The sequence below is a fragment of the Apis cerana genome, linkage group LG10 (assembly GCF_029169275.1).
Source record: "Apis cerana isolate GH-2021 linkage group LG10, AcerK_1.0, whole genome shotgun sequence".
NCBI classification, from domain to species: Eukaryota; Metazoa; Arthropoda; class Insecta; order Hymenoptera; family Apidae; genus Apis; species Apis cerana.
The window spans coordinates 6,050,370-6,077,321 of record NC_083861.1 but is presented as its reverse complement, the minus strand read 5'-3'; the positions used below and the strand labels follow the sequence as shown (position 1 = coordinate 6,077,321).

The 26,952-nt window shown below is 28.6% G+C and overlaps 1 protein-coding gene and 1 long non-coding RNA gene across 20 annotated transcripts in view; one reads left to right on the top strand and one right to left on the bottom strand.

Annotated features, from left to right (window-relative positions):
• Positions 1-1,341: 1,341 nt before the first annotated feature.
• Positions 1,342-26,952, bottom strand: part of LOC107994516 (arfGAP with SH3 domain, ANK repeat and PH domain-containing protein) — a 34,710-nt gene continuing 9,099 nt past the window's right edge. For 2 of the 19 annotated variants that reach the window (XM_062080922.1, XM_062080932.1), the window contains exons 2-17: positions 13,889-13,961; positions 12,441-12,586; positions 12,068-12,322; positions 11,703-11,788; positions 11,357-11,513; positions 11,012-11,276; positions 10,539-10,766; positions 10,085-10,307; positions 9,808-9,988; positions 9,425-9,700; positions 9,227-9,346; positions 8,923-9,145; positions 8,565-8,846; positions 8,284-8,450; positions 7,275-7,343; positions 1,342-4,146 (exon numbers count right to left, since the gene is read on the bottom strand). In XM_062080922.1, the coding sequence (XP_061936906.1) occupies positions 3,931-4,146; positions 7,275-7,343; positions 8,284-8,450; positions 8,565-8,846; positions 8,923-9,145; positions 9,227-9,346; positions 9,425-9,700; positions 9,808-9,988; positions 10,085-10,307; positions 10,539-10,766; positions 11,012-11,276; positions 11,357-11,513; positions 11,703-11,788; positions 12,068-12,322; positions 12,441-12,586; positions 13,889-13,961 (2,967 nt within the window). In that variant the 3' untranslated portion in view covers positions 1,342-3,930. Of the gene's footprint in view, positions 4,147-7,274; positions 7,344-8,283; positions 8,847-8,922; positions 9,146-9,226; positions 9,347-9,424; positions 9,701-9,807; positions 9,989-10,084; positions 10,308-10,538; positions 10,767-11,011; positions 11,277-11,356; positions 11,514-11,702; positions 11,789-12,067; positions 12,323-12,440; positions 12,587-13,888; positions 13,962-25,732; positions 26,030-26,952 lie in introns of all 19 variants that reach the window. The other 17 variants (XR_001765339.3, XM_017051477.3, XR_009831604.1 and 14 more) reach the window with 17 other exon arrangements.
• Positions 17,552-21,093, top strand: LOC133666852 (uncharacterized). The gene is made up of 3 exons (XR_009831607.1): positions 17,552-17,898; positions 19,870-19,966; positions 20,647-21,093. It is a non-coding gene; the product is annotated as an uncharacterized LOC133666852 (long non-coding RNA).

Below are 26,952 nucleotides of genomic sequence, written 5' to 3'. Positions count from 1 at the left end.
TTTTTGGTTATCAACACATTTTAAGACTAGTGTTCGTGGTATATTTTGAAACTAATTTAGAATTTATATTTATTTAAAAAGTAAAAAATATTTTTAAAATATTTTATCATTATATATAACAATATATTTATACTATTAATTGAAGTTTAGAACATTTCGATCGAGTTAATAGAGACAATGATTTGTAATTAATAACGATTTTTGATTGATACATTATTAACTTGCTCATGAATTGCATTTCTCAATCTTATTTATATATATTTATATGTTTAGTAAAATTTTAATGAAATTTTCATGATTTGTTAGTGTATCGTGATACATCGGTTGGGAAACAATTTTGTCATTTTTTTTCTTTTTTTTTTATTATAAATTAGCATTTAAATAGCGATGTAATTTGAAACTTGTATCCAACCCTGTTTTTTAATTTTTCATTGCTCTTCTCATCGAAAATGCATGTTTTAAAGAATAGGATTTTCGATAGAAATGCACAATTACGAATAATATTTTAATAGTTATTCACTGGATTATTCTTAAGCAGAATGCATATAATACAGTTTATCATAATTACTATATCGAATAGATATAAAATAATTGGAAAAAGATCAAGTGAAGAAATGATGTTTTTGAATGATTCGAGTTTTATAAATTTATCGAAAATGTATTAATCATAATTTTATATAAAAGCTTTATCCATTTTGATGAAATAAAACAGTGTTCTTTAAACAGTGTTGAGCTTGGCATATAATTATATATAGAAAATGGTATTGTATCCTACTTAATATGTAAAAACAAAAAATAAAATGTTTGAAATAATTCTTAATTTAAGATTTTTTTATTTTTCATTATATATTATTTTAAAAATTTGATAAATTTACGAAGATTATCTTTAGATAATATATATATATATATTTTTAAATATTTTAAGAATAATTTAATCTTTTATTTTATTGTCACATGATTTTATGACAATTGTTTTGATTGATTTATCTTTTCTGTTAATTTTTTTTTCATTTAATCAGTAATTTATTAAAAAAACAAATCAAAATTAAAATAATTTTGACGAAGAAAAAAAGAACAATGTTATTTTCCATAAGATACAAAAAAATCACATATAGATTTACTTCGAATTTCAACTCGATGTAAAGTAAATATCAATATCGAAAAAAGAAAAAGAAAAGAAATATAAATAGTATTCCGATTTCGACTAGGTAATGGACATAGTCCAATATCGATCCTTGGTTTCATTCTTCGCGGTTCTTTCGTGGATCTCTTATATTCAAACCGATTAAATGATATGAATACAGAATGCGTAAGTAGCATATTCTTTACATAATACACGTATATAATTATAATATATTTATTTGGTAAAGTTTTTCGGTTAAACATTTTAAATACAAGAGAGAGAAAGAGAGAGAGAGAGAGAGAGAGAGAGAGAGAGAGAGAGAGAGAGAGAAAATAAGTATAGTATGGCTCAACATAAAAAGTAAAGCGAACATTAAAAATTTACAATCCCTTAAAAAAAAATTACAGTTCCCTTTAATGTACATTGAGCTAGCAGGCGTTTACAATTCTCTCACTCGCAAAAATGTTTTCTTTGGTTTCATATATATTATGTGTTTCAAATAACAATATTAAAAAAACAAAAATTTCAATTCGCTTCCGGCGCATAAATCTCGGTTAAATCGCATACGTATTGTTCTTTTATTCTTTTCTTTCTTTTATATTCTTTCTTTTCTTCTCATTTTATATATATACTATATATACTTAATGACTAATAAATCTCTAACTTCATAATTCTATTTCACAATATATATATATATATATAATTTTATATATATATTTACTAACAAATATAATATGGCATTACAAAAATGTACATACGCTCGTAACCACGTGATCTTTAAGAATCGAATACGCTAATAATACTATCGGTGTCATGCAATATCTTAATGTCATATCGTTCTTTTTTTTTAGGAGATAAGGACACCTCCTTTTTAATATCCTATATTTATATCTTTTTCAGCGATCGACGCCGTTGGCTGTATCTACCACACCCATCACGAAAATGTTTTTCTATTAATTTCTTTTTGTTCTATTCGCCTGGAACGCAATTGCATATAGAATATACTATAGCATTGGCAGTACAGAAAGAAGTGTGCGCCAGATACTTAAAGACATGCAACAAACAGAGTTGAGTTCTGTATTCTATTCTTTCTCTTATTTTTTTTTATAATTATATGCATACAAACATGCACACACTCACGCACGCATACATACACTTATTTTTTTCTTTTTTTTTTTAAATCTTTATCTCTGTATACACAAATTGTGCACATTTACCAAATATGATTAGTATTTCGATCGAATACGTGTTGTTCTACGTAGTAGAATTGATAATCAACAGCTAACAAGATAAACCAGTATCCTCCGTTAGTTGTAATTTAATACGAACGAATATCGTAATTTATGATAGATTTGCTTCGATTGCAACGCCCTGTTCGATTATCATAAACATATATGAAGGTTTTATTTTATTAACGTATGGTTTTTCAATTTTCTTTTGTTGAATCCGATTCATAATACTAATAATTTATACTGAAATATATTTTATATCACATTTTCTGTTTGTTTATCGTCGGCCTTCAGAACGATCCAGTCTTCGATTTCTTCATCCTGTTCGAAACAATTGGTGCTCAACTTATTCCCCATTCTTCTAGCATTGAATGTATTTTTATTGAAATTTTTAAATTGTAGATTTGTATAAGATTTTTCTTTACGTTTGAGTATCCGACTTGAATAGGCACGTCTAGGTACAACACATGAAGTATCAAAGCTATAGACTGAACAATATTAATTGGTTTCTTAAGCTCTTTTTTTTGAGATTATTAAGAATGAAAAAAATTATTATATATTTTTAACTATACTTAATAGTATAAACTTGCATCACAATAACTTCCTTTGTATAAGTTTTTATATGCTTTAAATTTTAATTTCATTTTATTTTATAAAATAATTCCTTCAAATTATTTTTTTTTGTAGTTTTACTACATATTTTAAATATTTAAAAATTATGATCATTAGAATATTTTAAGTTATGTTTCTTAAATTACATGCAATTAATAATATGATGAGAATTTATCTATTTGTAACTTTATATAGCCAATTTATTTTGCTCAGGCTATAGTAACTACTTCTCTTCTCCATGATGTTTCTAATGATTCTCAAAAACTTTCTCAACTTTCATATTGATTTTTTAGTCAGATATTATTTCTTTTATGATTTCCTCCTCTCAAACTGAAGCAAATATTTTTTAGATGAGTATTTTATCATATAATAATTATTAAAATCTCTTCTTTTAACAAATCAATATGCTTTTCTGGAATTGTTTCAAGTTATAAATTGAAGAATTATTTCAAATTTCGTATAATTTCTAAAACAGAATTAAAAATAATAAATATTTATGAATCAAAATATTATAACGAAACTAAATAATATAAAGAGTTTGTATCAACAAAAGCATGATGGAGAAGGTTTACTCTCTTAAGCATATTTCCACATTTGATTGAAGCACAACTATTTGTTTATAACAAATTGCACATATATTTGTATTTCACCTCCATAGAAACATGCTTAAGATATTCAACTTTTTCTGTTATCACGTGCAACAAATCATAAAAATTCATTATACATTATCTTCATCTCAAACAATAAAGACTTCACATAAAATTTAAAGCCTAAAATTAATATTGATAGAGAGAAAAGTACCAAGAGAAGGAACCCATGACTTTTTAAAAATTATGGAACTGAATGCTTGATCCTTTGTGTTCAATCTTTCGATTTCCTCGTCCAAGATTTCCTGCCAAGACTAGCGATGCTCACGGAGCTGGCAGTACTGGAGACACTTGCCAACGAGTTCAGGCTTACCGAATGTTAATCTTGCAACATGTGCACGAAACTAATCGGGAACATTCCTCTTCTTTCAGGCGCTCGTTCAAGAGCGCCTTCCATCCAGTTGTCGTCGTCGGTTTGTTCATTTGTTACAATGATCACCTCTCCTTCCCGGAACGACAGCTCATCCTCATTATCTGCTTCGCAATCATACAATGCTCGACAGCGTCGTAATCCGCTTAAGGTCGATGAAGTTGGCTAAAAGAAAAAAATAATAGTTAATCGTAAAATGGTTAACTATATGGACAAATGACACATCGAATGTCCATTTTCGTATGTACTTTTTCTCTTTTTTTCTTTATTTTTTTTAGTCTTTTACAAATGAAGCAAGCACTCTTTAACGAACTCACGATAGCATTGATCGAATTAGGAGCAATATGAAGAATTCCTTGGATTGCTAGGATGGTTAAATTGGAAATTCTAGAAATGGAAAAGAGAAGGAGGATAGCTTTTTTCATTATTTTATGCAGATCGTGCACGATTAAATATTTTTCTTTTTTTTTTCACTATTATATTTGATTCTTTTTTTTTTATTTTTATTATTATTTTTTTCTATATTTTCTTACTTATCATAATATCAGATATCATGCATGAAAGGAACTATAGTTTTAAAATCTGTAATGAAACACTAACACATTGCGTACAGTATTTTTTAATTGTTTGGTTTTATAAAATGATTATTATTCTTGCAGATAAAGATAAAAATTAAAGTTTTGTTTGTATAGATATTCAATAATTTAAAAATATATAACATTCAAATATAACCATTGTAATTTAACAAAGATTAAAAGTATATTACATAATTTTAATATGAAAAATATATTATATTTTCTAAATTATTATTCTATATTCTATATAGAATTATATTCTATAATTAATATATTCTATATATTCTATATATAATAGAATATATTCTATATATTCTATAATTATTCTATATTATATTTTCTAAAACTTTTTTAAATAAATTATCAAATATCTATATAAATTTATATAAATATTTAAATAATATTATTAAATATTAATTTTTTATATGATTATTATGCCAGTATCTGCATATATTATTATAACATTTAATTAAGATATCACAAGAACAATTTTTATAAATATTGAATATGCAATGTTAATATGATATCAAAATACATTATTTTAAGTTTGAGAATAAAATATTAATAAAAATTGATGACCTATAATTAATGTTTCCATTTTTCTTGTTTTATTTTAATAAATATTTATGATATATATATGTTTGCAAATGTTCATATAATAATGATTTCTTTATTGATATGTTTAAATATAAAATTGTACTAAAAAATTTTTGTTAATATGATTTATGATATAAAAATGATTTCATAAAATCGATTTCATTAAATCGAAATTAAATATTATTTGTTCAGAAATAGAGGAATAATGAGATTTAAATGATAATATGATGTGAACTATAAATAATATGATAAAGCTGATCTTTTACAATCTACTTTTTACTAATAAACAATTCTTTTTGCTTTCCATTTTGCTTTACATTTTAACATGCATTTGTTTTGAAATATTTTTTTTGCGACATACTGAAGCTGCATATTTAACTGAAACTATTTTATAAATTTCAACAGGCATTTAGCAAATATATTTTACAATTCTTTTGCAAAAATTTTTGTTGAAAAATATTATATAAGCTGCATTATATTCAGATTAAGTTATCTGAAATTTAGCAAGCAATTAGCACTTAATAATAAGAAAAAAAATAAAAAAAAATAAAAACAAAGCGAGATACTTCATAGCCGTACGCAATATGTTGTGATATGTTTGTTTAAAATTTGAAAAGGGATTTTGTTTATAAAGAATTACAAAATTACATAATGTAATATATATACGTAATGTAATAACATAATGTAAATATTGTATGATAATTATTATATATATGTAATTATATAATAAATAATATATATTATATATTATATAGAATGTTCATATTCAAAACATTTTAATTTTAGAGATCAGAACAAATATAAAAATTAATATAAAAAAAAATTCGGTTGAAACTTATTTTTTAAGTTTGCATTAAAATAAGTAAAAACGGAAATAGGATGAAATTGTAAAAAAGTATAACAAAAACAGAACGATCTTACTTTATCTTTCCTTGTTGTCGTTTTAGTTAATAAATGCAAATTTAATAAATAAGCCTTAACAAATATTTTTCTATATGAATTTTTATATTTATTTTTTTAGAAAAATCGACTCTCCAAAAATATTTCATAAATATATTAACATTCTATATCATTTTACATTTCAATAAATATATAGTTATAAATATTAACTTCAAAATATCTATGTAAAATCTTATTATTATGTACTAATCTACATTATACTTCATTTCTCCATGATTCATGATATTAACATTAATCTTATCTCTAATTTCATTCATTTTGAAAATATTTGAAAACTTATGAGGTAATATTGTATCAAAATAATTTAAGATTCAATGCCATTATCAAACATAAATTCGGGACAGGCTCATGCGAAAATTAGATTCCAAAGCACATAGATACATTTCTAGCATAATATATCTTAATTAACGAAAATCTTACATTCACAGTTAGCATTGGGAAAGCATAAACGTTTGCCAACAGAATCACGTTAATGATCCAGTGTTAGATTTGTCCTAATTAGATGTCTCACTGCCAGAGGTTAGAATTGTAAATGTAGTAGAAATTCACAAAATAAAATACTTTTGCGTAGAAATTGAACAAAATTATTGAATACAATTACGATCACGATAAAAATTTTAATGAATTAATTTAAACAAAAGATGTTATTTGTATAAATTATGTCTGAAGCACTGACGATGATTACGGATAGTACGATTGATCATGCAATGTTACTACACTTGAAAGAGATATTCAATGACACTTCTGTGTTAGTAATTTTAACTATTTTAATCAAATTCATTGCGTAAATCTGTCTGATAATAAATTATTTTAATGAAAGATGCATTAGAAAAAGAATTTAACAATCAATTTGTTGACAAGCTGTAATATATACATTCTTATATTAAAATTTAAATATATAAATAAAGAACAAAACTTAAAATAATATATATATATATAGAAAATATTTAAAAGAAATAAAGTTGTGAAGATATGCAAAGAAATAAATAATAATAATAGCAAATAGTATGTTCAAGAATGCTTATTTTCAGCTTTCGATTAATGATCAGAATATTGAAAATATAAGTTTTTTTTTTGAAATATTACATAGAAATATTACATAGAAATAAGAAGAGATATTTCAAGTGTAGCAAGCTGTAATGTGGGATGGCTGATGTTTACCAGATTCAGATTTGGGAGCAAAGATGAAGGCTCCTCTGCGTAGCTCTCTAGTCTGGCCCGGTCCCTTCGCTGTACCAACAATGGTTAATAACAAACCATAAAGCACTGTCTTTGAGATACATGCAGTGTCTAATTACCAATTCAAAAATTTTCAATTAAAAAAAAAAGATATTATATGTTTTGAATTTTTTTCTTTTTATTTCTAAAAATTTTTTTAAAAAAATTTAGTATTTAACACTAATACTAAATAATAAAAAATCATTTAATGATTTTTTTTATAAGATATTTTATATTATATGATAGAAATTTTAAGTAATTTTTTAAGTAAATTTTTTTGACTTGTTAAAATTATTATATTATTATTTACATTTTGCTCCAATTATTTTTTAATGAATGAATATGAATTAATGATTTATGATTATGCAACATAGAAAAAAATATAAATTATATTGTTGCAAAGATTTATCAATAATAAAATTTAATAAAAATATAATTTGTGAACAATGGATATACATATATTATATATTTAAATTATAGGTGAACACATATGATTAGTATGATATGCAAAGTACCAAAAGATTTTGAAAATAAGAATCGAGGAAAAATTATTCATTATCTTCTACATAGGAATAATGATAGGAATATTGTGTTAATAATATTTTTATAGTTAGTATGGCACGTTAAAATTAATGATTGTTACATATGAACAGATCTTTATATATACATACGTATGGTGATGAAAGGTTATGTTAGATATCTATCGGTATCGATGTCTGATAATGCGCCAAATAAAATACAAATAAAATATCATTCGCTTTAGCGTGAAATAATTGAATGAACACATAGTTGAAAATAATAAAAAAAAAATTATAAGTTATTCCTCGATTTCTTTGATTCAGTATTATATTTTTTTTCGTTAAAAAAAAGATTATTCTATTTCCGTATATATATATTCCGTAATATAATATAATAAATATTCATACAATTAAATAAAAATAAAAGAACTTACCTTACGTGGAGGTGGAATAGGATTACCCAAACCATGATCCGAACACATAGAACTCAACGATTCGCTGCTACGTCCATTACTCAATCTTGAAGAATTGATACTAGATGGAGCTGGGGGAGGAGGATTCCTTGGTCTTTGAAGTGTTGAGCTATTTACTTTGTCTGCACCTAATAACAGACAAAACCAAATAAATTTCGAAAACAAAAATAATCGGAAGATTCTAAATTTATCCGAACTAGGCGACAATTCGTAGAAAAGTTTGCGTGAATTTTTAAACGCACCATGTCCCGTTGAAGAATCTCCACTGGGCGATCTTTTATGATGTTGACTGTTTAATGTATTTAACGCATGTGGTAGAGTATGTAAAGAATGCCCAGCTAAGATAGGTTCGCTCGTTGTACGGCTATGCGTTGACGCTGCTAAGGACGCGGACGAAGGTAGTGTACCATAATGAGAAGAAGGTATACCACCTGTACTTCCAGCCGGTGGTGGTGGGGGCGCTACACGCTTCTTCAATGATCCATGAATATTGACCGAAATATCTGGAGCCATGGGTGTAGGTACTGAAAATAATAAAATGATTTTATTATATAATTTACAAATAAAAATGTGAACACTTATAGTAATAATATATCATACCAGCAACAGGTTTCCTTGATTGAGGTGGCGGTGGTGGAGGCATTTGTTGTCTATTCGTTGAAGAACTTGGAGAAGAACCACTTTGCAAACTGTCACACGTACTACTTCGACTACGTAAAGTCACTGGCGAATCTCCTGATCCAGCACCACCACTACTACCACCGCCACCCACATAAGAAGGTGGCCTACTACGAGATTTCTTCTCAGGTGTTAAACAACCATTCTAATAAAATATATATCAATTGAAACAACTGACTTTAAAAATTTTATTATTAATTTTATTATCCTTATTATTTAAACATACCCTATCTTCTATTATTGTTTCATCATCAGAAAAATCAGTAGATCCTTCGTCATGCGAGAGATTCCAGTCGATATTAACATTGTCAAACAATGTCTTTTGTCTTTGTAGAGCATGACTCAACTAAGGACAATGAAACAATTAATATATATACGTTGTGTTATTGTTATACAAATTAATCAATAACTATAATAGCATTACCAGTTCTTTACAAGTGTGGTGTCCCATTTCCTGTGCAATATCAAGCGGAGTTTTATCCTGCTTATTTCGATGTGTTGGATCAGCACCTGCTCGTAGCAAGAGTTTCATTGCTTCTGCTCTATCGTGTCTTGCGCAAAGATGTAAGGCTGTTTCTCCGTCGATAGTGCTCCTGTCTATACCACCTGTCGACATATTCTGTACTAAGAAATCTATAATATGTAAGCTGTTTCCCATCTCACGTAAGATTGCTAAATGCAATGCTGTTTCACCCAGATCCTAAAAGAAAGACAAATTATAATTTTTCAAATTATTACAATTTAGTTAAAAATTTATAATAAAATAAAGCTTTATTTGTTTTATATTTTTATAATTTAAAACCATACCGATGTTGGTAATGGTGCTGCTAAATCTACATTTTCTGCATAAACTTGTAAAAGTTGTTGCAGATCACGATTATTAACCGCATGTTCTAAATCAGAAAGGAGATCTCTTTCATCTGCGCAAGTGTTCATCACGTATCGTTTATCCACATATTTAGCTCTTATAAATTCATATCTTTCTTCCCTATAAATAAAACATATTTAATTACAGATAATCTATAAAATGAATAATTTATATAAAATTTAAATTTATACAGATTTAAATAAATTTAACGCATACATCGTGGAAGTTGGTGTTGGTTTATGATTATGATGCAATGTAGCTTCCATTACTTCGTTAAACGCTTGATTAGTCATATGTCGTGCAAGAAGTAGTTGAGCAGTGCCTACATTATCCAATGTCAAGGATTGTATTCTAGATATATGCACTCCTAAATCACGGTGAATTCCACTGCATTCTATACACACGATTATGCCAAAATTTGTAGAGAGCCATGTAGCATCTATCAAAAAAAGAAAGAAAAAAAAATCATTATTTTTTTTATATATGTTTAGATTTAGATATTTATACTTATGATATATAAAAATGATCTACATAAGTATTTTTTACATTATTTTCAAAATAGTATTAATAATAAAATTTAGTTGAAGTATAATTTGTACAATTTGAGATAAATAAAAAGAGATATATATTTCGTTAATGTTTTATTCTCAAAATATATTCATAGATTTACCATTTTGCGAAGAACAGTCACAGCATTGATCGTTTCCAGGTAACCTCATGACACATCGTATAACAGCCTGTTGAAGTTCAACTAAACTTGGATTTCCTGTACCAGCTTCAGCTTTACCACTTGCGTCGAATGCTCGAAGCAAAGCACGTTCCTTACAGTTTACTAAAACGGACATCCATGCTCGTTGATCAGCTTCGTCTTCCGCTTGAAAGTGATACGTTCTGTTGTCTGTAATCATAAAAATCATCAAATACGTTAGTGATATTTTTTTATTTTTATATTTAAATTACTTCATTAATATTTAAGCATAATTATTAATTTTTAAAAAATAATTATAAATATATATTTTCTTAATATTATTTTTTATATCTACAGTATTTATTCTTATTTTATATTATTAATATATTATTAAGCAATCTATCATGAACAATTAAATTTTACTTTAACGTCAATGGGTTAACAATTCAACTTACAACTAATTAAATCGAAACCTCGTTTATCATCCGGTACTAGCTTGATTTGACAAGTTAATAAATTCACTCTCGTTGGTGGCTTATTCTCGTCCGCGTGACAAATGTCCAAATAACCTTCGGCTTGAACAGCACACCGTCTCTTTTGCCAAACTCTTCTCATTTTTCCCTCGCTTTTCTTCAACAAATGACCGGATCTTGTAACACCATGCTGTTTATCTCCTTGCAATTGATGAAGCGAATATCCTGCATTCGCATTTACGTTTAACTGAAAATCGCATAAAATTAAATCTTTGTAGTTCAAATTGTGAAAAGGACCATGCTATAGGAGCACTATATATAATTTACCTCTTTGTCGCAACCTGAGCTTCTAAGGAGATTTCTCAGTTCTGTTAATCGTCTTCTTTCCTCGTCTTGTGTTTGTCTGATCTTTTGTAATTTTACACTGAGATCTGCTACATATGAACCAAAGTGTTCAATAGTTTTTAGGCCGTCTTGAAAATAACTGTAAAACAAAAACGGTGTGAAATGTATTTTATGAAAAGAAATTTGAGAAAAATTGATATTTATTATATATATTTTTTTATATTTTATATATATATATTTAATTGAATCAATCTCTTTCACATAAAAAGATATTCTTATTTATAAATAATTCATAATCAATGACAATTTAATTTTCATTTTTGCTTACTTGGTTTGTGCATGATAATATTCGACTAGATGCTGTAGCAGTTCAATTCCTTTCTTTGTTTTGATTTCATTCACTTTTATAAGATACTGGAAAAGAAATAAAAGAAGACACAATAATCATTTATTAATGTTTTTAATTTGAAAGTTTTTAAAAAAAAGCAAAATTTAATATTCAAATTTTAATCTTCAAATAATACATTCAATCCGAATAATTCTTTTACAAAATAATTAAAGAAAAACTTGATTCTTTTCGCAAAATACAAAAAGAAAACCTGTGTTATAAATTACACCAATCCTTCCATAATAAGCACATATTGAGAACAGAGAGAGAATCGTTCGTTCCAGATTCGTTTCGGGGAGCCTCACCTCGCACATTTGCAATTGAAACAATCTTCTCTCTTTCTCCATCTCGTCGGCGATCTCAGCCGGCGTCACTTCCGTCCGAATGAGGCCAGCCTCTTTTGCGTGTTGCTTCTTTTCCTTCTCGATTTTCGCGTATTTAGCCTCGTAATCCTTCCACGCCTTTTCGAACGGCCTTTTCAAGTCACCTTTCACACCTCGTAGATCCCCTTTCAGCACCGAATCCAGGGGAAACATAACGATGTTGTTAATATTCTGCATCTATTAAAGAGAATTTTTAATTAATTGAGTAATTTTTAATTAATTGCATAACTCGTTCAATTTCTACATAATAAAGGGAGGATAAATATTTTTAAAACGTTTATTTCTTTTTAGATACCAGAGTTTTCATCAGAGCACTCAATTCTTTTGTGACGACCGCAAATTTCAAAAAGGCAGCACCGATATCCGGTTCCTGTTCTTTCAAGGCGGCATCTCCAAGCCTTTCCAACGCCCTTCCAAGATAAACCTCGTTATCGACGTGAGCTGCAACACGAAAATATAAGAATTAATTTAAAAAAAATTGGTTTATCATACGATATTTTTAATTGTTATAATTTTAAATTATTTTATTTTTTTTTGTTATCTAATATTTAAGGTTTTTAATTTATTTCTACATTATTAAAAATCTGAATTTTTTACCCAATTAAAAATTATTAATTAATTATATCGGAATATTTAAATTTAATATTTTTTAACTCCATAATTTTTTTAAAGAATCTAATTATGATTTAATAACTGCTATTTTCTACTTAAACAAAGATTAATTATAAAACATTTTTTTCATCAAAGTTTTTAAAATAACTATTATTCGATCTAATGATGCATTTTGTATACTTCTCTAATATACATATATTTTGGATATTTCATAATATATTTGTATTATTAAAATACAAACGATAAATTTTCCATCTTAATTGTACATCTGCTTTAACTTGAGAAATATAATATCATTAAAAAAGTGTAAAAACGAGGAAGAAACGAACTTTAATGCGAATTTGTCACGAAAGATCGCCTGTTATCAGTTAACTCGATCTCGTTATTAAGTTAATACATTCTAATTTGTAAATATCAAAATTTTGTAATTCGTATTACGCTTTTTTCTTGAAACATTCATTTGTAATTATAATAATTGTAACATAATTAACGAGATCACGAAAATTTTGCAGTTGAACAATTAATTGAAGATGGGTTAATTAACGAAACTTGTATAATAATCCGTGAAAATAATTATTTCATTCGAATTAATTCATTAAATTGTAACGTAACTACCATAAATTCAACTAATATAGAAAGTAAAGAAAAACTGTATCCTTGAAACTATAACTATATTTAGAAGCGTCAAATATAGGGCACGTGATCGATCACATTGACGAAAAAGAGATAGAATTTTAATATCTTGCTAGTCACTTTTAAATCCGTGAAAAGAGAATGTATTATTTGAATGTTTTATTATGAAAAGAGAATATATATATAAAACATAACAAAATAATATTTAAGCACGCAATTTTTAAATTAGACTAGATCATCGGATTAAACATTTACTTCTTCCTTTAGATATACATATCAAAATGTAATTTACAAATATTTTTCATATACTTCAAATATATTTTTCTATCTGTTACAGAAAAACTTGAGTTTTTATTATTTTACTTTTTAAACAACTTGATTTCATTACAGCTATATAACTTAACAAATTAACAAATTTTTATCCTATACTATTTGAAAGGTAAAAAGAAAAAAATAAGAATAGTAATAACGATAAATAAATGATCTTATTTAACTCACCGTTTCCAGAATTGTGAATGGCTTTGATCGCTTTCTTCAGCTTCGTCAATCCATCTCTGTCGAAGTCCAGCGTCTGTAACAAATATTACGTAAAAATTAGGTAAGTTCTGCGTGTGCAATTTCTACTCGTTCTTATTCCAGATTATATGCGATAGGGATCACATATAGTCAAGTGAAAGGAGATATACATATATACGCTTCTGCTTTATAATCCTCGAATAGCGGAAACAGGATTATGTTCGATTCATACTTCATTGTGTTGATGTGCATTAAAAGTCAATTAAGACTGACATCGTTCATCTTGAATCTTTCAAGCTGCTTAAACGAGGATTATTTAATTTATAGAAAATGTAATACGATCGCAGGATTAATTTGAATTTAAAATTTATATTTTAATTGTATGTTTATTATTCAATGACGCGTTCTTACAAGATTATTTCAAAATAATTATCATTTCTTAAAATTAGATTTACGTAAAAATTATTCGTCATGATGATTTTAATTCCTATAATCAAAAATAAGAGAAACGATAGACAATTGGATAAATATGTTTCAAGACAATTTATTATAATATTTAACATTTAGATTTAGTTTGGCTAAAATATTTGTTTTTAAAATTCATTTTTAAAATATGATATTCCAGTTAATAGATTCCAATTATCTTTAACTGCTTTTAACTAAAACTTATTTCCATTTTGAATTTCTTATTACTTATTCTTTTCTAAAAATAAGACTTTTGTATTATGCTACTTTAGTATTGCATAAGAAAAAAACATCGTTTTTTTTAAACTACAACCATTCATCATATCAAATTATCTACAAATTATCTTATCATTATTGACTTCTATTTAGATTAAATTCTTTTTTCGAAACAATTTTAATATTTCCCGTGTAACATATAATATCACTTTATTTTCGATCAAGAAGTTTCTCGAAAACTTTTTCATTTTTATTGTACGAAATATCCAATTTTCTTCGCGATTTCTCTTAATGAAAATACCTTTTACGTACATCTTAATAATGGCATACCCAAGTCTCTTGATTCTTTCCATTGTACTACTTTAAATTTTTTAATTCTCTTCGCGAATTATTGCTACAATTAGTCTCTAAAATTTTACCAACAATTACAAATACAATTCATTATATAATATCGGTTGAGGATTATTTATAAAATATAAAGAATTTGAATTTTCTTGTTAAAAGCAAGGAGAGATACTGTCTCTCTCTATCTTTCTATCTTTCTATCTTTTTCACACTATTGACTCACTCTATTTTTGTCTCTCTGTCTCTAATATTTGTTAATAAACAAGAAATTAATATGAAATATATTTTAAATACATACAGAAAATATATTGAATTGATGATACGTAATTAAGAAACAAAAGTTTGCTTGAACAATATTTAATTACAATTTTTTTTTTGAAAAAGAGGAAAAGAATTTTTAAATAAAATTAAATATATAAAAACAACATCCTCAATTTTTGAACAACAGTGTAGTGATCTCTTGCAGCGTATCATTTCTCCATTTGAGAAACGAGTTTGTTGGGAATTTCTGATTAACAAGGCATTCTTTTTCCTCCCTTTCTTCTTCGCCAATTCCTTGTATTACTACACCAATTACGCGATTACAATGCGCAAAACGAAATCTCATAGTTCGAGAAGTTGAAGACGATAAAAATAAAATAGCAAGTGTATCGAGACGCATATTCTTCCTTTTTTCTTCCTCTCATTAATAAAGAGAAAATAAAGATATAAAAATACAATTCACACCTATTTACCTCCGTAAATAATAAACAAGAATTATTTCTCGCATCTCAAAAACTTAGATTACAATCCCACAAGATTACAATTACAAGAATGCTCTTCTAAAAAACAGATGCGTGAATCTGATCGAAACAGATTCCCCGCCAAGCAACAAACATTTCGAGCGGTTCGATCAGGAAATTGCACAGGCTTCCATTCCTCTCTCGAATCTCGTGAGCAGCTCGCGAGTATATTGCCAGGTCGAGTACACGTAAAGTGCCTTATACCGCGAAGAAACGCCGCGAAAGGCCTTGGCTCCGCGCAGGAAAAGCAACAACAACAACGAGGAAAAGGAATTCTCGAGCGGAGCAACGATACGTTTTATCGGCTCACGCTCCGCCGAGCGGAAGATTCGCCTATCTTCTTTCCTTTTCTTATCCCAGCCGATTTTTGCGTTTCGCGCGCCGCGCTTTCACGATTTTCAATAAAACGCGATGGTGGAAGCGCGCTCGTGGAATCTTATCGATCGCATACGGGAGTGGGTTCGAAAAGGAAAAAAGAGGGGGAAGGGAGGGAGAGATGGAAGATGGCAATTAAATCTTCGATTTTATACGCGAAGCGCGCGCGCGTATGTGTGTGTGTGTGTGGGAACGAGCGATGAATTTCAGAGGTGAATACGTCGCTACGCTCGTGAGAGTGGTATATGGGTATCTGAAATTGAAATCTCGTTCCTGAGTCGAGTTTCTCTCTGGTTCGAACGATTCTGGTGACATCTCGTGATTTTCAGAGGGGAATTATTGGAGAGGAGATGAAAATCAAATATACTAGTGATTTTTAAGATAAGTTTGCTAAGTTTGTGGAACGCCAGTCGAAGCTTGGCCAACTTGGAGTGTCGACAAAATATTTGATTGTTACACTCAACGATAATTCCGAGATTCGATCAGGAGGGACGATGAAAACGTTATTGAAATTACATCGATTGGCTTATTATAGGGTTTAAGTGGTATGCGTTCGAAAGGGAAACAATGCTATTTAATTAATTGAACGACTTCCTGGTTGGCGTTAATTAAACAAGAAAGTCGTTTAAGCGGTCGCGTCTTCAATTACCTATTTTAATTGGGTCGTGGTGCTATAAAAGCAGTGAATGACGCGTCAATCGTTAAATAACGAATGATATCATATTAAAAAATAAATTAGGTAAAAGGAGGATAAAATCATAAAATTTTCTAATTATTGCATGGCTATGACAGTTTTACAATAAATCAGGCGTTGAAAGAGGAAGATTTATTATATTTTTGTGGAATTCAGAAAATTTATATTTCATAATCAATCAAAATCGTACGTTGAACAATTATGCCTAAAGAATTTTTTTTCTTTTTGGTAGAAAAATATACCAATTCGAGTGTTTAAAAAGTAAAAGAAGTAAAAGTATAGAAGCAATAGATGATTAAAGCAATGCATTTGAATAAATATATGTACAAGTATATACAGGGCACTAGTAATTAATGGTCACGTGGCGCTAGTGTCGTGTCATCGGACAGAATAGCTCTATCTCCGCCCAGTCTCGTTTAACGCAAACTTAAATTGCTTTATAATTACTGCAAACGAACCTCGATTAAAATTTTTATATATTAATTTTATTTAATTGTATTTATTTTATTCTCTGGATTCGATCCTTCGAGATGAATGTACTAATACTCTGCATAATCCATTATTCTTTACGCACACATAAATTTTCATTAAAATTTTTAAGTTATAAATAAATTTCCTTACAAGACGTACGTAACGTAATTTCCCATATAAAATTACGAAAGGATATCTTGGAAAAGATATAACTTGAAAAAAAAAACAACATTAGTAAACACTGGTACGTACGAAACGAACAGTAGTCTGATCTATCTATCATAGATCAGAGTGCACTCATCGGTGAAAAGAGGGAATTCCGGAAGGAAGAGTTGTTGAGTAAAGCCGTATCAGCGTAACGTGTTTAACGACGTCGTGGTGGTAAAATCTTGGCACGATCTTGGGGCACACCTCGAGAGGGGAGGGAAAAAAAAAAGGGCCCCCGTTACTTGTGAAATACGCGTGTTCCTCATCGCCATTGTGCGTCGACTTGCTATCAACCGGTCTGATATTTATCGTCGTATACCTCGTGTCGGCGGTTATTCAATTCAACGGTGCAGGGGAACACGTGCAACGTTTAATTACCATCCTACGCGCTCTTATTGTTGGAAACGTGGTGTCAACGAGGCTGAAACGATTGAATGGTATGAGAGATAGGATTTGAGCGTTATGAAAGAATTAGAAAATACGTATAATTATATAAATTAAATTTTCTATTTTCCATTTTATAAATATTCTTATTTACCATTTAAATTATTGTTACTTAAAAATTTTATTAATTATTCTTCCATTAAATGTTACTAATAAATATTTTTTTTTTTATATTTATGGTAAAAATTTATTCAAGAATTAATTGATGTTATATTCTTCGATTATTTCTAATTCGAAATGTTTATAAAGTCCAAATATATTGTATTGGATTGTATAATTGTTTTAAGATAGCATTTTTTGAAAGTGGTATCGAAAAGTTAACGAACTTTTATTATTTTATTCAATAATTTAATCGTGTTAAAAATATTGTAGAAATAATTATTTATAGATAGATATATAATTAAGTAATTTATTTTCCTTGAATCCATTAAGGACAATTGTATCGACACTTTTAAATCTTTTTCAATCTTTCTGTCTATTAAATTTTATGCAATTGCAAACCATAAATATTCTTTAAAATGATAAATGAATGTTCTTCGAACAAAAGAATATCATCTGTCACTTTGTGTAGAATAAAACTAACGATCGATTGATAAAAAATTTCCACTAAAGTCATTAGTAAAACTGACATAAAGCTTATTTCCGCTTGTGCCATTTAGACATTATAACGGTACTTTTTAATTTTCTTCAATCGCTCGTTCACAAATATATTTCTCTCTTTTTAAACAGCTATACGTTATTTTTATTAGAGTAATTATTATCATCTTCGCGTATTATATATTAATTACATTAATCTTTCTATCGATTAGTTTCGATTTTTCGTTTCATTTTTGACATGAAAAGTTTGTACAATTATATTTTATAATTTAATATACGTTTATACAACCACTTTTGAAAAAAATTCACGATCAAATGAAAATCTTTCGAAAGGCGTTCGTGTCATTTTCATTTTTCAAAGAGATAAAATATTCAACCTGCACTCGTTGACCTTTGATCTGACATTTGAAGAACGATATCTATTTGCACTTCTGTTTGTACTAAATGCGCATACATATATCGCGTTCAGTTTCGTCGTTTTATTGAACGATCTTCATAGGAAAAATGCAATAAATGTTGCGATATATACTCGAGACACATATTGCAAAACGAAAAAGAAATGCGATAAAATTATATATTTTATTTAAATAATCATTTATTTAATCGAAATTAAAATTCAAACACGTTTAATAAAAAAAATATTTTTACTCTGCTTGCTTTTACTTAATCAAAATAACATTTAGATTAAAATGAAACAAATATAAAATATCATTAATTGTACAACATAAAAGTTATACACGATTGTTAATCGTATAAAGCCGATTCAAAGAATTTGGATAAATAAAATGGACGAATCAAAAGATATTCGTGAAAAAAATTTAATCGTTTCAATATGCAGCATGAATGTACTGATAATCTCGTTTTTGATCTTCAATTCAATTTCATTCCCTTGTCCTTGATCACGAATTCAATCTCGTTTTTTTGATCTCCAACGGTAAACTTTAATCTCGTTTCTTCCAAATTAAAACTTTTCCTTCCAATATTTTTATTCGTTATTACATCGCGTTCTTTCAATCAATTCGATATTAAATATGAAACTTTTAAATAACAAATTGCTATAAGAATCAAAATATTAATCATTTCTTAAATTATCAAATAAAACTGATTCTTTAAATAATATTTATAAAAAAATTTAAACTTTAGATCTTACATAATACGAAGAAAAAATAAAAGTATAACTCACACACGTATAATATATATGACTGTTTTACATCATTTGATGAAAATTTACATTTTTAATAAAAACTGGAATCACAGTAAGAGGTGTAAGAGTGGCAAAAAATTTACAACATTAACATTCTCTCCAACACAGAATAGAAACTCGTTCGATCGTTAATAATGGAATTTGTTCAATCGTGATTTAACAGACTTGTCAATACGGGGAGAATTAAATCGGCGGACTTTCCTTTACTCGTACATTATCTTCGAAAGGCAGTCGTTTACCGAACGAAGACGTCACTCGAGGTACGTATAACTACTATAACTGGAAAGTTGGAATGAAAACGTTCTGATCGATGAACGTCCCTATTGTTCGCACGACACAACCGCGACTGCTGCTAGTACGGAATAGCAGGATCGATGAACAAATTGAATAAAATAAAGGATAGTGTGACGGTAATTCGATCACTCTGTTACCAATCGCTTCCGTTCTTCGCATATGAAATATCGAGAAATAATTTCGAATTTATAAAGATAAAAAATAAAAACGAGACTATACTTTACAAGTCTCTACTCAATTTTATCATTCTCCTCTTGTTATTTTGAAAAATTAAACTAAAAATGAAGCATATAATTCTATTTATATATAGAACCTCGATAAACTTGATATTAATCGGGAAAATTATGACAAATTCACAAAGTTCCTATCAAAATTGTTAAACTATAATTGAAGTTATATTTCATAATATTTCAATTTCAAAAAAATGAAAAAAAAAAAAGAAGAATTGGAATTCCTTTAGCGACATTGGAATTAAGTATTTAAGTAGATTAAAGGTAACGCGTTTCGTTGAATCACGTCGGGCCACGTGAATGGATTAAAACTTCTTATAATGCGAACTAAATACCTCGACACGATCCCTTTTTGCTCGTGGTTGGATCACGATTAAACCAGGGCTGACAAACGCGATTACATTTTCTAATTTTAGTTGGACGCGTGCGGGAACGAATATTCTCGCGCGGACAGACGGTTTTCCCTGTTGCACGAGACGTACGATAATAGCACACGCATCTCGCGTTATTCTGGTAGCGAAACTGTGTCGTGTCTCGACGTGTCGTTACAACTGGAAAGTCACGAGTTTCAGGACACTCGATGAATGTGAAACTGCTTTGTATAGAATCTGTTATATAGGGGATATTGTACGTACAAGTTTTCAACGTTCTGCATTTGCACAATTATGAAGTGATATTATATACATGTCGATTCATTGATAAAATCTTGTTAATTCATTGATATTATTATTATTATTATTATGCGATAAAAGTAATTTGTAATTTTGTAATATAAGGATATATGATAAAAACGTTTCTATAAAAGATTTAAATTATAAATAATCTGATTGATTTAAAAAAAAAAAAAAATGTCAGACTATTATTAAAATAACGTCAGATTGATAAAATTACTTGTAATTTTATAAAACTGTATAAAAATAAAAAAGAAAACTTTACATCATGCGTTTATTAATCCTTTTATTGTTAAAAATAACGAAGATTATTTACTCTCTTATACTCTAATAATAAAGACGACTATGATTCGTTACCTTCGTTTTATTATAATTTCTTGTGCAAACTTATTCTGCTTACGTTGATTACATTACACTCAATAATAAATATGGAATAATATTACATAACGACTGAACAGTTCTAATGCATTGATTCCATGAAGGAGTTGATAAATCGATATTGGCGATCAACAAAAACCGGTCATCCTTTCGTTCTAATATCAAAGAGAATATACATACATTAAGGAAATAATTTATCCGATAACATCGATTGTATTTTTACGAAATGACTAAAAAAATATTATTTTCCAACAAGAAATTAGAATAAATAACTTTTTTTTACAACGATTGTATTTAAATTATACGAATAAGTGAACTATAAATTCGATTTTTAACTGGATTTCTTTATATTCACGAGGAGAATAAATTACACGTTTATGATTAAACGATTAAACGAGATGGTCTATATGTATGCAACTATGCATTTACACGAACTTATCATAGATATCATCAATTTATTGAAAAATTGAATTTTTATATTGTAAAATAATTTAATAAACACTCAATAAACTGATACGATTGATTTTTATTTCATTAATTAAGCGAACAAAAATTATTTACGAAGAATGTTAAATTAATTAGATAAAATTAGAACGATACTTTTTGATTTAGAAGTAAAAAAATAAATAAATAAGTCCCAATCGATTTTTTAGAATTGATCCTTCAAAGACGTTCCACGAATATATATAATGCAACATCCTATATATTTCGTTCGTTCATTTTCATCTGGTTACAAGTGCGCAGAGAAATTGATAACTGTGGCCCACCTCCAGAACTGACCTCCCTTACGGTTGCTACGCAATATAAGTGGGGATAAAACCGATGGAAACAGGTTTTGCGCTATTCTCAGCCAATGAACCTCGTTTACTCATATATTGTATGTATGAGCGCGTGGGCCAAGGATTTTTGCGAAATTTCGCATACAATCGCAGAAATCATTTATGCCACCCGTGCAGGATTTCCAGTAGTTTCTTTGATTTTTCGGGGAAAATAAAAAAAGTAAATTGGCTGGTGGTTGAGCTTGATGGTGAAATGGAAAAGTGGGTTACGTCGAAATTCAAAACTGAACGAGGATTGCAAAAATAGACTCGATTTTTTAGTATTATTTGGGAATAGTTTGAGAAATTAAACAAAATGAAAATTATGGAATTTAATATAAAATACGATATTTGTGCTTGATTTAACAATGCATTTTTTTTTTATTTCAAATAGTTTTTTATTTCATTTAAAGATCGGATGTTTATTTGGATGCAGATCTGGATTTCTGTGAGATAATTCTGACGAGTGTAAATCAGATAAAAGAACGGTTAAGTTTCATTTAACAGATAATTTCATTCGACACACTTGAAACTCATTTCTCTGAAGTATCATTTTTGATTGGTGGGAATAACGATGCACGTTAAAACGTGCATTACATAAAAGCTTTTCTCCAGATTCAATCTCATAAATGGATTTTGAAAATCAAAGACTCAAATTCATTAGACAATTCCGGAAATTGAATTACATTTGAATTGCACTATCCTATAACAATTGTTGTACAATTTAAACGAACTATACAAGATATCCCAAAAATTTGGGAACATTGATCAACTTAAGAGTTTCGTGAAGTAATTTGAATTATTAACTGTATTAATAACGAAAAAAAATTGACTAATTATGAAGCACACGCATTATGAAGACTAGGCAAAATATAGAGTTAGATATGTGCTGTCAGCGAATAGTTCAAGCAGTAAAAAGTTGAAAAAAGTCTGTTGAACATAAGAAAATATTTTATTAAAAAAAAAAAAAAAATTATATAGAAATTAATTGGTATTCATATAGAATTCCTGCTCTTTTTTATCATTCTTCTCCATCTTTGTCATTTTTCTCTTCATTTCGTAACATACTCCTTTCTTTTTCTTTTTCATCTCCTCTATTTTCTAATTTCTCATCTTCCTCTAACTTATTCATCTAATAATTCGTCTTTCTATCCTGATTTATCAATTCTTCTTTATCAATTCCTTTTCTTTTCTAAATTCAATTTATTCATGTACGAATAAATAATTAATTATTTTATATTGATAAAATATATTTCTATTCCATTTCTAAATAAAATGTAATCTAAAATATTTTTTACGTTGAACAGTTTTCTCTTTTTCTTTGGATACGTGTTATTTGAACTTATTCGTCGGCGGTTCGTATCCAACACTATCGTCACGGCTTGACTAATTTACGCATTCCATGATTGGTTTTTTTTTCTTAATAACTCGTTAACAAAGCCGTAAACGACAGTCTTTGTACAGGAAAATATCGTTTGAAATTATCTCTCAATTTCAATTAACCACCATTTCTATATTTTTGAGATATATATATATATCATATATTCCGCAATTTTTTCAATTTAAGATAATAGCATTTTTTTAAACGTAATACAAAATTATTAAAAAACTGCTTAAATAAAGAAAAAAGAAAAGAAGAATTCTCAGAAGGTAAAAATAAATCCCAAAGATATTCTACATTCGACCAAACACGATTTAGAAAAAAATCTATCTCTTTTCTATATATATAGGCCAGTAAATGGCAATTAAATCGTGGGATCGTCAATTCTCATTCCAGTTATAATGGATTGTATGAGGAGGAAAAAGAGATTCAACCGCAGAAAGGTGCTTCAACGAAGCTAGCCGCGAGCAACGGGGCAAGCTTTTCTAGCTTGCTCTTCACTCGTAAGAACTGCACCGCGAGCAGTCGTCGAGGAAAATAGGCTTTTCTCTCGACGAATGTTTCCGTCAGCCACGTGAATTCTATGTGTTATTCATCTTTGTGTTAAAGGAACGCACCATTCTAGAAACATATATACGTAACATGCACGAATGTTTTTATTTTCCGATATTGGTAATATTGCAGCATATCTATTAACATTATTGATAATGTTATCTACTATTACTTCAAATTTCACGATAACTTGTATAACTTTGTTCGCGTATGCCAACAATTTTACCGAATACTTGTTTTTAATCGTTTCGTTTCTCTTGATGGCGAATAAATATTAAATTAAGCAGCATGGAAAATAGCGAGAATTATCTCAACGATCTGTAAAACGTTTTTTTAATTCGATATTAATTAATTGTTCTTTAAAAAGATCGCGAGATGATTAGATAAAAATAAAATATTGCCGAAATGTAATTAAATTTCTCTAACTTAAAAAAAAAATATCCTAAAAATGGAAAATATAATTAATAGAATAATAGAAACGTGTCATGAATAAAAAATGAAACAAATCATGAAAGTGTTTAATTAAGTTGAGAGACACAGGTCGATAGGCTCGTAACAAGCGTGCAATAAATGTTGACACGAAAAAGCGGATGAGTCACTGAAGGACCGTGGAGGGACCAGAATCGAGCACACACTTTAGACCACTAAACCAGCTTCTCGACCTCTCTCTCTTTCCCCCTTTTCTTTCTTTCTCACCGTCCTTCTCCATCTTTCGACCGACAACCAGGTGAGGCAACTAAGAAACGAAAGGAATTCCTGCCGCGACCTTGGTAGGTCGTTCGTATCCGAGTCGTTTACCTGGACCGATTTGCAAACGTTGAGGAGAGGCAAATGCTTCCAACACGATTCACTCCTCCTCGAACGAGGCGTATCGAAGCGCGCATAGGAAAGATAGTAAATTTAATCCTTTGTATTCGATTCGATTTCTGTGCGGAGGATATTTGTATTCAGGTTTCGTCTTTCATTCCAATTTAGCTCCAATGCTTATTACAATGGATCCAGAAATATTTTTTAATTCTGTTAAAAATAAATTATGCTAATTTGGATTAAATTTGTAATATGAATCGTCTATATCTCCAATCAAAAAGTTCATCGTTTTAAAAATACGTATCGAAAATCAGTAACTCGCGATTCCTATTCACAATAAACGCTGATATAAGCAGATGCAAAATTTCCGTTCGATTCGATTAAAATGCTTACTTCCGCTAGAATATTTCGCGATAGATTCGCGGCAGAATTGAATTTCAACGGGTTTGAATTTTCCCGACACGTGATACGATTTAATTATTTAATCCCATTGCGATTTATTATACATTGTTACTGTTAAAACGTTTTACTTGGAATAAAAAGAGAATTAAATTTCTCTTTTCTACGATAATTATCCACGTCTCCTCCTCCACGATTTTCGAGATGAAAATTTTTAAAATTTACCATACAAAAATAAATAAATAAAGAACGCTCTCGTGCAATTTGATTTGTTATTAACATATATATACATATATAGACGCCGTATAAATATAGATCTCAGAAAAAAAAAGCAATCCAGGAAAGAATCCATGCTGTCAAAGAACCCTTCGAGCCGGTTGAACAATTATCAAAAAATTATGTGGAGCGTGTTAATGCATTGGCAACATGTAAACGACCGGTTACGCAAAATCCAATAGCCATGCTGGTTGAATCCACGCCGATGATATTAGCTTACCGGCATTCCTCTACCGTCTTTGAGGGTAAGCACACGCAACATGCTTCCTGCAACTATTTCAATCGATAAACCGCACTCGAGTGAAAATCTTGTGGAAAGTTGGTGCCGCGTTTCCGCTCGAAATCGTTCCCTCGATCACGCGGTTGGGATCGGTACCGGCACGAAACCGAATTTCTATCGGATGCGCAAGATACTTTTCACGCGGTAAAATATGGCCAGAATATTTTATCTCTTGATTGTGATTTTTCATTCTCTATCTTTCTCTCTCTTTATGTTCCTTTTTCTGTTATTTTCGTTCTGAGAGAAAGAAATGCGAATATGAAAAATGGATTAATTTAAATTTGATCTTCGCTCTTCTCAAAGTACGTATAGTTATTCTTCAAAGAAGAGTAGGACACTGGTTAATAAACTTTGATCTCCGTGTCTTATATTTAATCATATAATTAATATCTTTAGCGTATCTGATTAAAGAGTAAAAAAGAAAAGTGAACTTTCACGTTTTACAAAAATAATCGGATTAAGATAAAAAAAATTATTTATCGCAACAATATTTCATGAAAGTTTAATTAATTCGATATTTTATTTTCACGAATGAGATACTTCAAATGCTTCGTTATGCATTCTTTTTTTTTTTTTTTTTTAATCATAAAATTTTAATTTGAAAAATTCGATTCGATTTCTTTCCTGTTGAACCAGAAAGAACGTTCAAATTAATATAAATATCGCATCATTTTGAAACAGAAACACGATTGGAATGTGGTTGGTTTTACTAAATCAAAGGTATAACGATAATTATACGTATGTACACAGAATTCAACTGAGAATAGAATTAACATTCCGCGGGTTCGCCTTTACTGGAAAGCTCATTTTTAATCGTTGCTCGGTTATTCACGAGAAGTATTGAATTTCCGTTTTTAGATACTGAGAAGCTTATTCTCGAGACAGATTCTAGGTTCATTTATAATAAAACTTGGCTTTCCAGAGTTGAGAATATGTTTGCGCGGTGGTAATAATTTAAAACGTGGATGGGAAAGGAGGAAATTCTGTAAGCCTCTAAGACTACTAATATATGAAACATTTCTTACTTTTCTGGTATCTTTTGAAAATATGGAAATTCTAGAAATAAATGGATACGTATCGGAACTTGAAATAAAAATGTTATGTTAGAAGATAAATTTTAAATCGATAACACGTGATTAAAATGAAAAGATTAGGAAAAA